Source organism: Equus przewalskii, chromosome 7 (assembly GCF_037783145.1).
Source record: "Equus przewalskii isolate Varuska chromosome 7, EquPr2, whole genome shotgun sequence".
NCBI lineage: Eukaryota > Metazoa > Chordata > Mammalia > Perissodactyla > Equidae > Equus > Equus przewalskii.
Window position 1 is genome coordinate 16,711,620 of NC_091837.1, and position 12,486 is coordinate 16,724,105.

Genomic DNA, 12,486 nt, shown 5'->3' on the forward strand with positions numbered 1-12,486 from the left:
AATGTAATAAACCATACAAGTACCTTTTTGACAGTTTTACTGTACATCTCTATCTTCTTGGCATTAATTTTGTTAATGGACATATGAAAGAAAAGGGTTTTTTTACATTAAAAAAAGATTAAACTACTGCATATATAACCCTAAGCAATGATTTTTCTAAGTTTTCTGTGTGTTTGAGGTTTAATGAAGTTCCAGGTACAAATAGTATACTTTAAATTGTACTTTTAATTGAATTACAATTTTAACATTGAAAGTTGTGAATAGTCCCTGAACAATGTGCTGTCTCCTTTCCTTATGATATCTCTTCTATAACCGTGTATATTTTTTTATATATAACCTGTTGCATGTAGGCGTATTAACCTAATGTGTGATTAGAATTGCTGAGATAACACCACAAAGGAGGAAGGTGATAATGCTGCTGGCACTGCCCCCCTTTCCTGGATCAAGCTCTACAGTCCCTCAGTGGTTACCCCTGTTTCAGGAATTATCTTTTGCTAAATTGATCTTTCACTGAAAGAACTACTTAAATGCATGAACCCTCTGAAAACTCCTGAACACTGAAATTGTCCGGTCACCAGATATTTTATTTTTCAAGATAATTTCAAGAGAAGTTAATCTGATGTTCATCTGTTTAAACTACAGACATTTAGTTCACCAGCAAAGATCATGGTAGAAGCTGGCAAACGGTCCATCAGCATTGTCAGGGAGTTGACCATGTTCAGAAATGAATTCTCTAGGGAAAAAAACCCACTAAAACATAAGTGTTGTTATATAGTTTTTCTGCCTAGAATTTTCTTCTTCCACATTAGCCACTCATTGTTTATCTGTTAATAAATGAATGTTGTGATGGCTCTTGGGAAGAGACAGGTATATTTACTCTTCTAAAGCTTCTTCTTCCTTTTTTTTTTTTTAAATAAAATACTAGTGCTGTCTATCATGAAATGCACAGGGTTGGGGAAGAGACTCTGAGACCTAGTGAAAAGAACACAGGCCTTGGAGCCATATGAGACTGGATTGAAATCCCAATTTAGTCACTTACTATGTGACTTGGTTTCATTATTTAGGCTAGCTGAACCTCAGTTTCTTCAGTTGGGATAATAATGCTTATCTTGCTGAGCTATTGTGAGAGTTATGAATAACTTATGTAACACACCTAAAGCAGTGAGTGCCTGACATGTAGAAACTCAATAAATGGTAACAATTATTGATATCATTAATTTTTATGGTTGTCAGCCACGTTTGTTTATAAGAAATCTGTTGCCTTTTCAGGAAGTATTTATCTACAGACAGGGGTCTTTAGATCTTCCTTGTTGAAACCTCAGTCTAGGTGCTCTAATTTAGCACGATCTTTGCTGAGCAGAGTAGTGTCCAGAACTGACCTTCCCGAACCTTGATCTCATGTAACACGCACAGAGCAATCACAAAAACTTGATTGTTGTCTTTAAGTAGGAATCGCTATTTTTTTCTTTTAGTTTAGTTGATTCAGCTTTTTTGTGTTTCTACCCTTTTCCTTTCTTTTGAGAACATATGGATTACATATCACAAGGTGGCTTCAGAAGGACTCTCAGTTCCCATTCTGCTGCTTATGTAGAAGATTGTATGCAGACTATTATATTCCACAGTAAGAGTTGACAAACTTTCTGTAAAGGACCAGATAATACGTGTTGTAGGCTTTGCAAGCTATACAACCTCTGTATTAACTACTTAATTCTGCTATTGTAGCATGAAAGCAGCCGTAGACAATATGTTAATAAATGGATGTGGTTGTGTTCCAATAAAACTTTACAAAAACAGGTTGCTAGCTGAATTTGGCCCACAGGCTGTAGTTTCCCCACCCTTGCTCTGCAGTGTACTGGCTTAGCAATGAGCCCTGTCACCATGGCTCAGAGGATTTATGTAGTACATCTAGCAAAGCACTTGAACATAGGTGAGGCCATCTGAAACTAATATTTAGCAAATGCTTCTCAGACCACAGAGCTGGGGGCTGTATTTGGAATACCTTTAGTCATGTGCTTCTCTACTAGAGCTATTCTACCATCGTGGGGCCGGCTGTCTTGTCTTGTTCACAACAGAGTGTCTGCTTCTTCCAGGCCTCACCATTCCTGCTTCAAATCTGAGCTACTGCCTTTTTTTTATCACTGTTGAATTGGACTTTCTTGTTGCTTTTGTTCGTTCATCCTCTTCTTTCTAAATTTCTGTTTTCTTCCTCTTTAGTCCCCCTTCCCTGCTGTTTCTCCTGTGCAATTCAGTGTTCTTCTGAGCAGATTGAATTGTATGCCTTTTGCCAGTGAGTGAGAAGGTTCCTGTCCAGATAGTGAATGAAGCCATCACATGTCTGATGGAAGCCCCAAGACTCAGTCACTTCTCAGTCATTTCTGTGACTTCTTACTGCACAAAGATTCTTTGTTGACAAAATTTCTTCTTTGCCTTAATTTACCTTACCTTCATTTATTTATTTTATAGGCATTTTTGGCCTACAAAGATATATACCAGGTGCTGTGCTCAGCAGTGGGAATGCCAAGATGAAGATAATAGACATTGTCCCTGCCCTTGTAAAGTTTAGCAGAGAGGACACATATTAAGTAAAGAATTACACGAATAATTATTATGGTTGTGATAGATGGTAGAAAGGAAAAATATAATTTATAATGACAAAATCTAATGGGAAACCTAGTCTGAGAGTCAGGGAAGACTTCCTTAGGAAGTGATTGTAAGCATATAATAAGCCTTGAATAAAGATTTATTAAATTAATGCAGAAATGTAATTATATTTAAAGTGAAACCAGAGGGATTGATAAGAATTAACCAGATAAAGTTTAGGCACCAAAAGTAGAAGAGGGGAGCCCAGACAGAAGCAGCAGCACGCGTGAAAGTCCCTGAGTTTGGTTCCTTCAGTGAAGCAAAGATGGCATGGGAAGAGCAGGAAGAAACATTGCTTCTCAGAATGAGGTGCTGGAGGTAACCAGGATCATGTTAATAAAGGCCAGTAGGCTAGGTTTCAGGATCTGGACTTTGTCCTAAGAATGATGGGAAGCCATTGATGGTTACATGATGCGTTCCTAGTTCTACACGGCTTCAAATACTTGAAGTTTTCAGAAGGCCAAGCTCTAGAAACCTTCTAGAATCTATCTCTTGATAAATAAAATAAAATAAACCCAAACCAATTTTTCTCGTCTACGTTTGAAACAGATATAAATCCATTTGTCCACACTGCAAATTTCAAATTGCCACCTGTTAACAGTTTATGTCCCTATAATACTGGCCTCTATTTGGTGAGTGTAAAGTATCCTATTGAGGGGTTAATAAAAAATATTTGTAGAATTGTAGACTGTCACATTTCAAAAGTATCAGAGATCATTTAGTCAAGACTATAAGAGGCCCCTCTAAAATACCACAGGTGAATAAGCATAGTTGCCGTCTGCTGGGACACTGCCAGTGACTTAAAGTTCACTACTCTCAACATTGTTCATTCTCAGTTTTGGGAGTTTTTGTTTTGTTTTGTTTTGTTTCGTTTTAGTACACTGGCTTTTCACAAGTTCTTCCTTCTATGAGTGCAAATGTCTTCCCTGTTAGTCTGCTGTTAGTTCTCGTTCTGTTTCTTAGAATTACATAGAATAAGCCCAATTTGCCATTTTAAAAGTGGTTAATAGAAGATAGTTTATTTAAAAACCAAGATGCTCTGATGAAACCAGAGAGCCAGATTATGAATTACAAAGTGAGACTGTATAAAAAATCCATTATGATAAGCACGGTAGAATGAGATAGTGATTTACCTTCTATGACATAATAACTAATAAATAGCATAAAAGTAACTGTACTCACATCTAGAACCTTGTTTCTTTCCTTTTGTCAACAGACGGAGCACCTAATATGTGAATATCATCTTATTACATATGCTCAGGGAGTAAATAAAAGAATAAGAGTATTGGGGTCATAAGATCTCGCTCTTAGAGCTTATGACTTTTCTGAGAGAAAAGATTTGTATGTTATGTAAATGCAATAGGAAAGCTCATGCCAAATGAGTAGTGTACTAAAAGAGAGCTACATATGGGAATTCCAAAGAGGAGATCATGGTAGGCTGGGAGGAGTAAATTTATTGAGAAACACCTGATTCACTGAGATTCTCTTTAGAAGGGGATGGACCAGGCCTTATTTATTATTTATCCTCTTCTTCCTCTCTCCTACTTCCCCTCCGCCCTCACCCCTACCAGTTCTTTGGCTTGATTGAGGCTTCAAACAGTGTTTATTGAATTGAATTATTTTATCTCCCATACTATGTTAGTGATGTTTAAGATGTTTCATTCCATAATAATCTTTATTTTTCATTCTACTTCTCTGTGCTTTCTGAATTTTTTTCAATGAATACGTATTTTTCTGTATTTAAAACACATACAGGGGCTGGCCCCGTGGTTAAGTTTGCACACTCCGCTGCAGGCGGCCCAGTGTTTCATTGGTTCGAATCCTGGGCGCGGACATGGCACTGCTCATCAAACCACGCTGAGGCAGCGTCCCACATACCACAACTAGAAGGACCCACAACAAAGAATATACAACTATGTACTAGGGGGCTTTGGGGAGAAAAAGGAAAAAATAAAATCTTTAAAAAAATAAATAAATAAAATAAAACACATACACATGAAGATATTTATACCTATAGTGGGAAAACAGGCAAAGACGAGCCTTTTGAAGATATGTGAAAAAATAGGAAATTTTTCTTTCACTCTCTTGAAATGAGTTGTGTTAGGAGTCTTGCCAATGTACTTTAAGATGACCAGCAGCTTTTTCTGAATGGCTATCCTGAGCCGACCTTCGAGATTAAAATAAGTGGATTATGTGGCATGATGACAGTAATGAGCTATTAATTTAATGGCAAAGCTTTGCCCGTAGTTCCATATTCCTCTGTCTGCCTGATTTCTTTCAAGACCTACGTTATTGTGTTTCTTTTCTTTCAGCGGAACGGAAGCCCCCCCTTTTCAACATGAATGCAATGAGTGCCTTATATCACATTGCCCAGAATGACTCCCCAACGTTACAGTCTAATGAATGGTAAGACTTGGTTATCATTTTAAATCTCTAAGGAAATCACCGTATGTATTTGGCACTTTCATTAAATTGCATTTTAAATATCTGACCTAGAAAACATTTCATTCCTTCATTGTATATCATAGTAAGTGACACTGATGCTTTGTAGGCATGAAGAACTGTCTCCTCACACACAAACACACACATTTTTCTTTATTTCTGCCCTCTCTATGGCTTGTACTATGTTCCTAATGTGTGTAGTAACTGAAATTCTACAAGGAACATGCCCTGCCACATATCTCACAAGTCTAGTCTCTTAAGTCATGACGGTCTTGTATTGATCATCTCAGCTCTTATCACTTCTCAGCAGAGATAAAGTACCCTTTCCCGTGTCATTATTTTTCTAGTTGTCATTTTTTTCACTATATGTATATTCAAATGTATTGAGACAGAACATATACTATCTATTCAGAAGATATATTGTTCCTTGCTGAAATTTATGACATTTTGATAACTATTTGGGCCACAAGAGTCATAAAAAAGGGCAATTTTAAAGAAAAGTGGACAAAATGGTATTTTTAAGAGAAGAAGTATCTTCATCCAGAAAGTATATTCCTGGGTTCTCTATCCTTTATGCTTCAAGTTTTACTACCTGGTTATAGGCTGTGGGTGATGGAGGAGTTATCAATTGGTCATGAAGAATATAGGCTTGACTTATGAGAATTGTTATCTTTGGAGAGAAAAATTGTATATAGCTATATATAAATATAGTATTTTTTGTTTTCTGATATATATGATTTGACCTTCCTTATATATTTAAGTATGTTATGTGTTGACTAACTTGAAATTGTCCACAATCATTATCCAAAAGAATTCATTTCAAATAAAATAAACTTGAAAATGATTCCATTTCCTAATAATCTAAAATATTTTGTTGAAAATCTAAAATACAAAATTTTCCCACATATGTAGATTATTTGAAGTAATCAGTGTGTTCTACAGACCCTGATTTTATTTTCTGTCAATGTTTTTGTACATAGGACAGACTCCTTTAGGAGATTTGTTGATTACTGCTTGCAGAAAATACCTCAGGAAAGGCCAACGTCAGCAGAACTATTACGGGTAATTTTTCAAATTTATATTTGAGGAGGGGCATTTAAAGTCATGTTGTAGTGGAATATAGTAATTCATTCTTGTGTCAGCTCATCATGACAAACTGGATTAGAACGTGCTGCCTTGTCATTTATCCAGATAGTTGCTAGGCATAGAAATAGCAAGATTATCGCAATGTATGTGCTCTATATTCCCTGTGGATAGTTCTTTTCCTTTTTTCTTTTCTTCCCCCCTCATTTTGCCTTATGACAAAGAATATTTCTCTTTGCTCTGGTCATCATTGTGATGTTCCTGTGATTAATATCTGCATGAACGTTAATAAAATGCTTTCTGAACAGAGTCTACCACTGGTTCAGATGCCAACTCTGGGATTTTCAGTTAGGTTGTTGCCAACATCAGGCAGTGAAGATATATGATAAATATTTAAAGCAGACATTTACATAGCATTACATCACACATGTTGATGACAAGATTATCATGTTAACTACACTCGTTTGATTGAGACATCTCATTTTTGAGCATCTCTTTTCATGTAACCTTTTGTTATAGACTTTATACAAAGGCAGTGTGTTCCATCAATATCAGTGAAATATGTGGGAGTCTTTTACCTTATAAATATCTTTTATTTGGCGCAAAATAGTCCAAGTTTCTTTAACCTTTTTCTGTATATATGTTTTTCAACCCTTTTTTGTTTGTTTATTTTAAGAAAAACTCAGAAGAATTGTACTGCCTACATTTGTAAAGGTTAAAAATGTCAGCTGCCTTTATAATTGAAAAGCGCCTTGGCTAGGCCACAAAATCTTGGCTTACGTTTTCTTTTTCTTAGAACTCTAAACATTAATCTCTTGTTTTCTGGCTTCAGGTTTTCATAAAGAGGTAGATATGAAGCTGACTAGTTTTTTCTAACCAAGAGTAAATTTTTTTCTTCTTGTGAGTAGCAGGCCACAGGAATATGGTGACAGAAGCAACAAGGCAAAGGAATCTACCTTATTCTCCTTTGGCATAGAGCCATCACATGTTCTAGACATGAACTACAAACAAAACAAAACAGCAGAAACACAAAATACACAAGATAATGTCAAACTCTAGAAACACAAGATAATATCTTTATTACTTTGAAGTTGGCAAAGATTAAAGAAAAAGACACAAAAAGCACTGCCATAAAGGGAAAAAATGATAAATTTGGGCTGTAGTAAAATTAAGGAGAAAAATGCTTCAAAGAAGATACTACGAGCTTTCAAAGATGAAATTTTAGGGCAGTAGACAGCAAAAAGGTATAAAAAAGCAAGTGGGCAGAAGTAAAGAAAGAAATGAGAGATAAAAATTAAAATATAAATTAAAATTATAAGCCACAAACTAATATAATAAACCAACCCATTTAGGGTGTGTTCATTGGTGGATAGTCTTAGGGAAATAAAACAAATTTAAATGCAAAAGAAAAAATTCTAAAGATGATTATAGAGAAGATGACACATGTGGACGATAAAGGAGATCTAACATATGCCAACCTCTTATTCCTGAAGAAGAAAGCAAAACACATGGAACAAAAGATATTTAAAGATATGCTTGAAGAAAACTTTCTTGGAAATAAATATTTGGATCTTTATTTGATTTGGTTTAGTTTTCATTTGGTGGGCCAAATCAAATGAGCCCACCATTTATTCAACAATATTTACTGATTGTCTACTGTGTGCCAAACACAGTTCTAAGCACTGAAAATAATGCAGTGGTACACAAGAAAAAGATAGTTCCTGCCCTCATGGAACTTACATTCTAATGAAGGAGTAAGAGAACAAACTAATATTAATATAATTTCAGGTGGTGGTAAATGCTTTGCAGAAAAATAAAGCATGGACCAGAGATAAAGAATGACAGAGCTCCTGTTTTAGATAAGGAGTTAGGCAAGGTTTTCTCTGGAGGTGACATTTAAACATTGCCCTGAAGAGAGAGACCATGAAATTGATCTTCAGTGATCAACAAATCCCAGCTGGATGAAGTTCCTGAACTCTGAGGATAAAAACAGATTCATACAAACAGGCTGAGAAAAATTATTTGGGGTGGAAAAACCAGTCAGCTTCAGACCTTCCACTTCAGGAACACTCAAAGCTAGAAAACAATAGAACAATGTTTACAAAGTTCTAAGGGAAAGAAAATGTAAACCAAGGATTTGTGACCCAGCTAAGATGGTCTTCAATTATAAAGGCAGCTGACATTTTCAAGCCTCACAAATTTAGGCAATTTTCTTTTCTTAAAAAAAAAAAATGCTGAATAGCAAAATCCAGCAAATCTAGAGATGAAACAAAAAGAGAGAAAGGGGGACGGAGGGAAGAAGGAAGAAAGAATGAATTAGGGACTGGAGAAACTAGCAAAAGAACGGGTAGTGAACGTTGAATTTAAATTTGAAAAAATATTAATTAATTAATTAATTAATTTATTTATTTATTTATCATGGTAAAGAAACTACATTCTTCAGTTTGAATAGACAATACAAATTTTAGAAGGAAAAATATAGTGGAAGGTAGAGTATGAAAAGTCAATCTTCCCATTCCAGGCCCTTCTCTAGAATTAGCAACCACTGTCACCAATTTTATACGTGTCCTTCTAGAGATACTTTATGCATATAGAAGTACATATTCTTTATTTCTGCACCAATGGTAGCAAACTATAACCACTCTTCTACCTTGATTTTTTTTTTTTTACTTAATAATGTGTTTTGAGTATTGTTTCGTATTACTACATGCAGAGCTATCTCATTCTTTTTAATGGCTCTGTAATATTCTCACGTGGACTGTAATTTTTTTTAACCAACTCACTTATGGTGTTTGCAATCTTTTGCTATTACAAACTGTGCTGGAATGAATATCCTTATACGTGTCATTTTTGTACCTGTATAAGATATCTAAAGAATAAATTCCTAGAAGTGAAATTACTAATCAAAGGGAATGTGGATTTTAAATTTAAATAGACATTGCCAAATTCTCCTCCAAAGAGGTTGTACCAATTTATAGTCCCGTTAGCAAAGTATGAGTACCAAAACTTTTTGAACTTCTAGTCGGATCAGTGAAAAACTTTTCCGTCATTTTAATTTCTCATTGTGATTTCAGTTGAGCATCTTCCATGTGTTTAACAGCCATTTCTATTTCCTTTTCTGTGAATTCTTTATGATCTTTGCCCATTCGTCTGTTGGGTTATTGGGTTTCTCCCTTGTTAATTAATAGTAGATCTTGCAAATATTTTTTTCCTATTTCTCTTTTGACGTTCTTTATTCTGGGCTTTTTTGGGGAGGTCACACAGAAAAAGGAATTCACCTTTTTTTGTTTTCTCAGTTGGCTATCTACTTGTTCCAAATACTTTTAAATAATCCACCTTTTCCTCACATTTTCTTCCCGATGTTAAAATGTCATCTTCACATAGAATTCACTTAAATATAGAACTAAAGTAAAATCATTGAAATAGTTAAAGAGCAGAATGTAAATGTTGTAAACATTGTACTAATTTTCCTATTTTTTAGAGTAGATGGTCAATAATAGTTCTTAAATAGAAATACGTAGTTTAAAAAAAATGTAATTCCAATCTTTTTATTCCTTAACTTTAGAAGATCTTTTAGGGCCGGCCCTGTGGCCAAGTGGTTAAGTTCGCATGCTCCACTTTGGCAGCCCAGGGTTTCACTGGTTCGGATCCTGGGCACGGATGTGGCACCACTCGTCAGGCCACGCTGAGGCAGCATCCCACATAGCACAGCCAGAAGGACCTAAAAGTAGAATATACAACTATGTACTGGGGGACTGGGGAGAAAAAGGGAAAAAAAATGGAAGTGTAGAAGATCTTTTAGGAACTAGTAACTCTTATTGAAGAAATTATAACTAAAGTTAAGCAATTATTTTACTTCAGTCTCTTCTAATTATGTTAGATTCAGATATACCTTAATTTAATAACTTATTCTTAAAATTAGCATGTATAATAAGCTTCCTATATAAAAGTATTTCTAGATATCCATCATTCTGAGAGAGAGAGAGAATGTCTAAAATGATATTCCATAATTTAACAATATTTATTTCTGCATGGTGGAATTTTGGGTGATTTTCTTTTACACATTTTTCTGTATTATTTAAATGTTTAAAGTAAATATATTTCCAAGAATGATAAAATCATTTTTTAAAAGAATCTGAGGACCTTTCAATTGTAGAGGTTTGGAGAACAGTGAGGAGATGTAATTGCATGCAGAGAGAACAATGTGAGCAAAGATATGCAAATGTGAAACAGATGGCATGAGGCAAGAATTTTCTAGAATGTACTATTCATTGGGTGGAAGGAGGAGTAGGAGTGACTAGATTTGAGCCTAGAAATACAAACAAGAACCTGGCTGTAAAAGGCCAGATGTTGTGATGTAGGCACTGAGATGTTTTTAAGATGTTCAGTGTGTCAGTTTTAAAACACTTAAACAGGTAAGGGTTTAATTATTTCATGCAATAGGAAGTCCAGGACATTGGGGAAGGAGGTGTTATAAACAGTCCAGAGCTGTAAGCAGCTCAACAGTGTCATCATTGATCCATCTATCTTCTTACTTTATCATCCTTAGCATGTGGCTTTTGTCTTCTTGGTCACAAAATGGCTGCTACATCTCTGATCTCAAGTCTTTATTCCAGGCAGGAAAAAAGAAGAAGGGGAAAGGGTAAAAACACCTTCCCTTCACATGCCTTGCCTTTTTATTCCATAAAATAAAGTCTTCCTCGGGGACTTCTGCCTGTATCTCATTGGCCAGAACTTGGTCACGTTGTTATCTGTAACTGCAAAGGAGGCTGGAATTCAACTCTTTTACTTTCTAGTGCTTACTGTAAAGGAAGGCAGGGAAAAGAGGTTGGAATGGGGGATAAATGGGACACAGTATCTGTCACACTGAATGACATGATCAAATCTATGTTTTAGAAAGGTAGTAACAGTGGTAGACTTCAGAAAACAAACCCCAAAATAAAGAAACCTGGGTTGCAGCCCTTAGCTCTTTCACTGTTGAGCTGTGTAAATCACTTAACCTCTCTGGGCCTAAATTTCCTCAACTTGAAAATTCTGTGATCCTAAGTTAGAGCTGAGAGTTTACTAAAAACCAATTTTCTTTTGTATAATTGCAAGCCCTGGTGTAGCAAAATAATTTACTTTCTCCCTTCCATTCTGATCTTGAAATATGCAGGCTGCACTTAACTTTCGGGAATGGTGTTTCGTTGTCAAAAAGGACTCTTTGCAGAGGAAGAGATACTTTATAAAAGCAGGAGCAAAAGCCACACTTCTGACAGCAAAGTCAGGGTGAAGAACCACAAGACATGTAGATTTTTTTTTTCTCACAGTGGTCCTGCTCCTCTTTTATATCTGTTTAACTTAGAATGAAATTAAATCCATTCCATCATCTAAGGCCTACCACATTCTATCTGATTTTCCCAATATCTTTGAATTATAATTTAATGTAAATGAATTTTCCACATAACTGAAACTTTTCCTTAAAAAAAAAACTTTCTCGGGGGCTGGCCCTGTGGCCGAGTGGTTAAGTTTGCCCGCTCCGCTGCAGGCGGCCCAGTGTTTTGTTGGTTCGAATCCTGGGCACGGACATGGCACTGCTCATCAAACCACGCTGAGGCAGCGTCCCACATACCATGACTAGAAGGACCCACAACGAAGAATATACAACTATGTACTGGGGGGCTTTGGGGAGAAAAAGGAAAAAATAAAATCTTTAAAAAAAAAAAAACTTTCTCCTCCCACTTTTGATCATTTTCTGTGATAATCTTGTCAAAATATATGATGTGCTGCTCTGTCTTCTTAAAGAAAGCTTAATGAACATAATTTCACTTCTTGATGGCTCAGAAACAGTAGTGTTTTGTGAACTCTTGGAATGTAAAAGGACCATATGAGGGGCATTTGCACTTTTGCAACCTAGCCTGCAAAGCTTTGTTCGTCTTTATCTGTGTGGTTGGTAGGTGTGTTAGTCATGGAATTTCCCTCTTTTTGTCTACCGTTGGGGTTATCAGAGAACTTTCAAAGGACACTTCTTTTTACAGCAAATAACTCCACCTCTAACAGTTCTCAATCGTTTATCCTCCCACTTTTTTTCCCTCTTTCTAACCTGCTGTAGACTGGAAAACAAGGAAACTAGAATATATGTTAAAGATCATTGATAATGTTGAAAGTCATGGCCATTTATATCAAGAAAAGTTTGTGGACTTTGGGGCAGTTATTTTCATTCCTCAGAGGCCTTTTTCCCTTATTTCTGGTTGTACAGATTTGAGAAGGGAAGATGAAGTTGCCAAAATTCTGACTTCTGCATAAATTGAACAGCTGTCATATTTTCATATGCTATATATG

The 12,486-nt window shown here is 35.8% G+C and overlaps 1 protein-coding gene and 1 long non-coding RNA gene across 10 annotated transcripts in view; one reads left to right on the forward strand and one right to left on the reverse strand.

The window, feature by feature from the left end:
• The window catches only part of TAOK3 (TAO kinase 3), a 169,194-nt gene that overhangs the window by 107,254 nt on the left and 49,454 nt on the right, over positions 1-12,486 (forward strand). For all 9 annotated transcript variants that reach the window (XM_008533195.2, XM_070628809.1, XM_070628802.1 and 6 more), the window contains 2 exons: positions 4,953-5,046; positions 6,063-6,144. In XM_008533195.2, coding sequence (XP_008531417.2) covers positions 4,953-5,046; positions 6,063-6,144 — 176 coding nt within the window. The remainder of the gene's footprint in view (positions 1-4,952; positions 5,047-6,062; positions 6,145-12,486) is intronic.
• The window catches only part of LOC139084725 (uncharacterized), a 35,260-nt gene that overhangs the window by 3,274 nt on the left and 19,500 nt on the right, over positions 1-12,486 (reverse strand). The window lies entirely within an intron of this gene.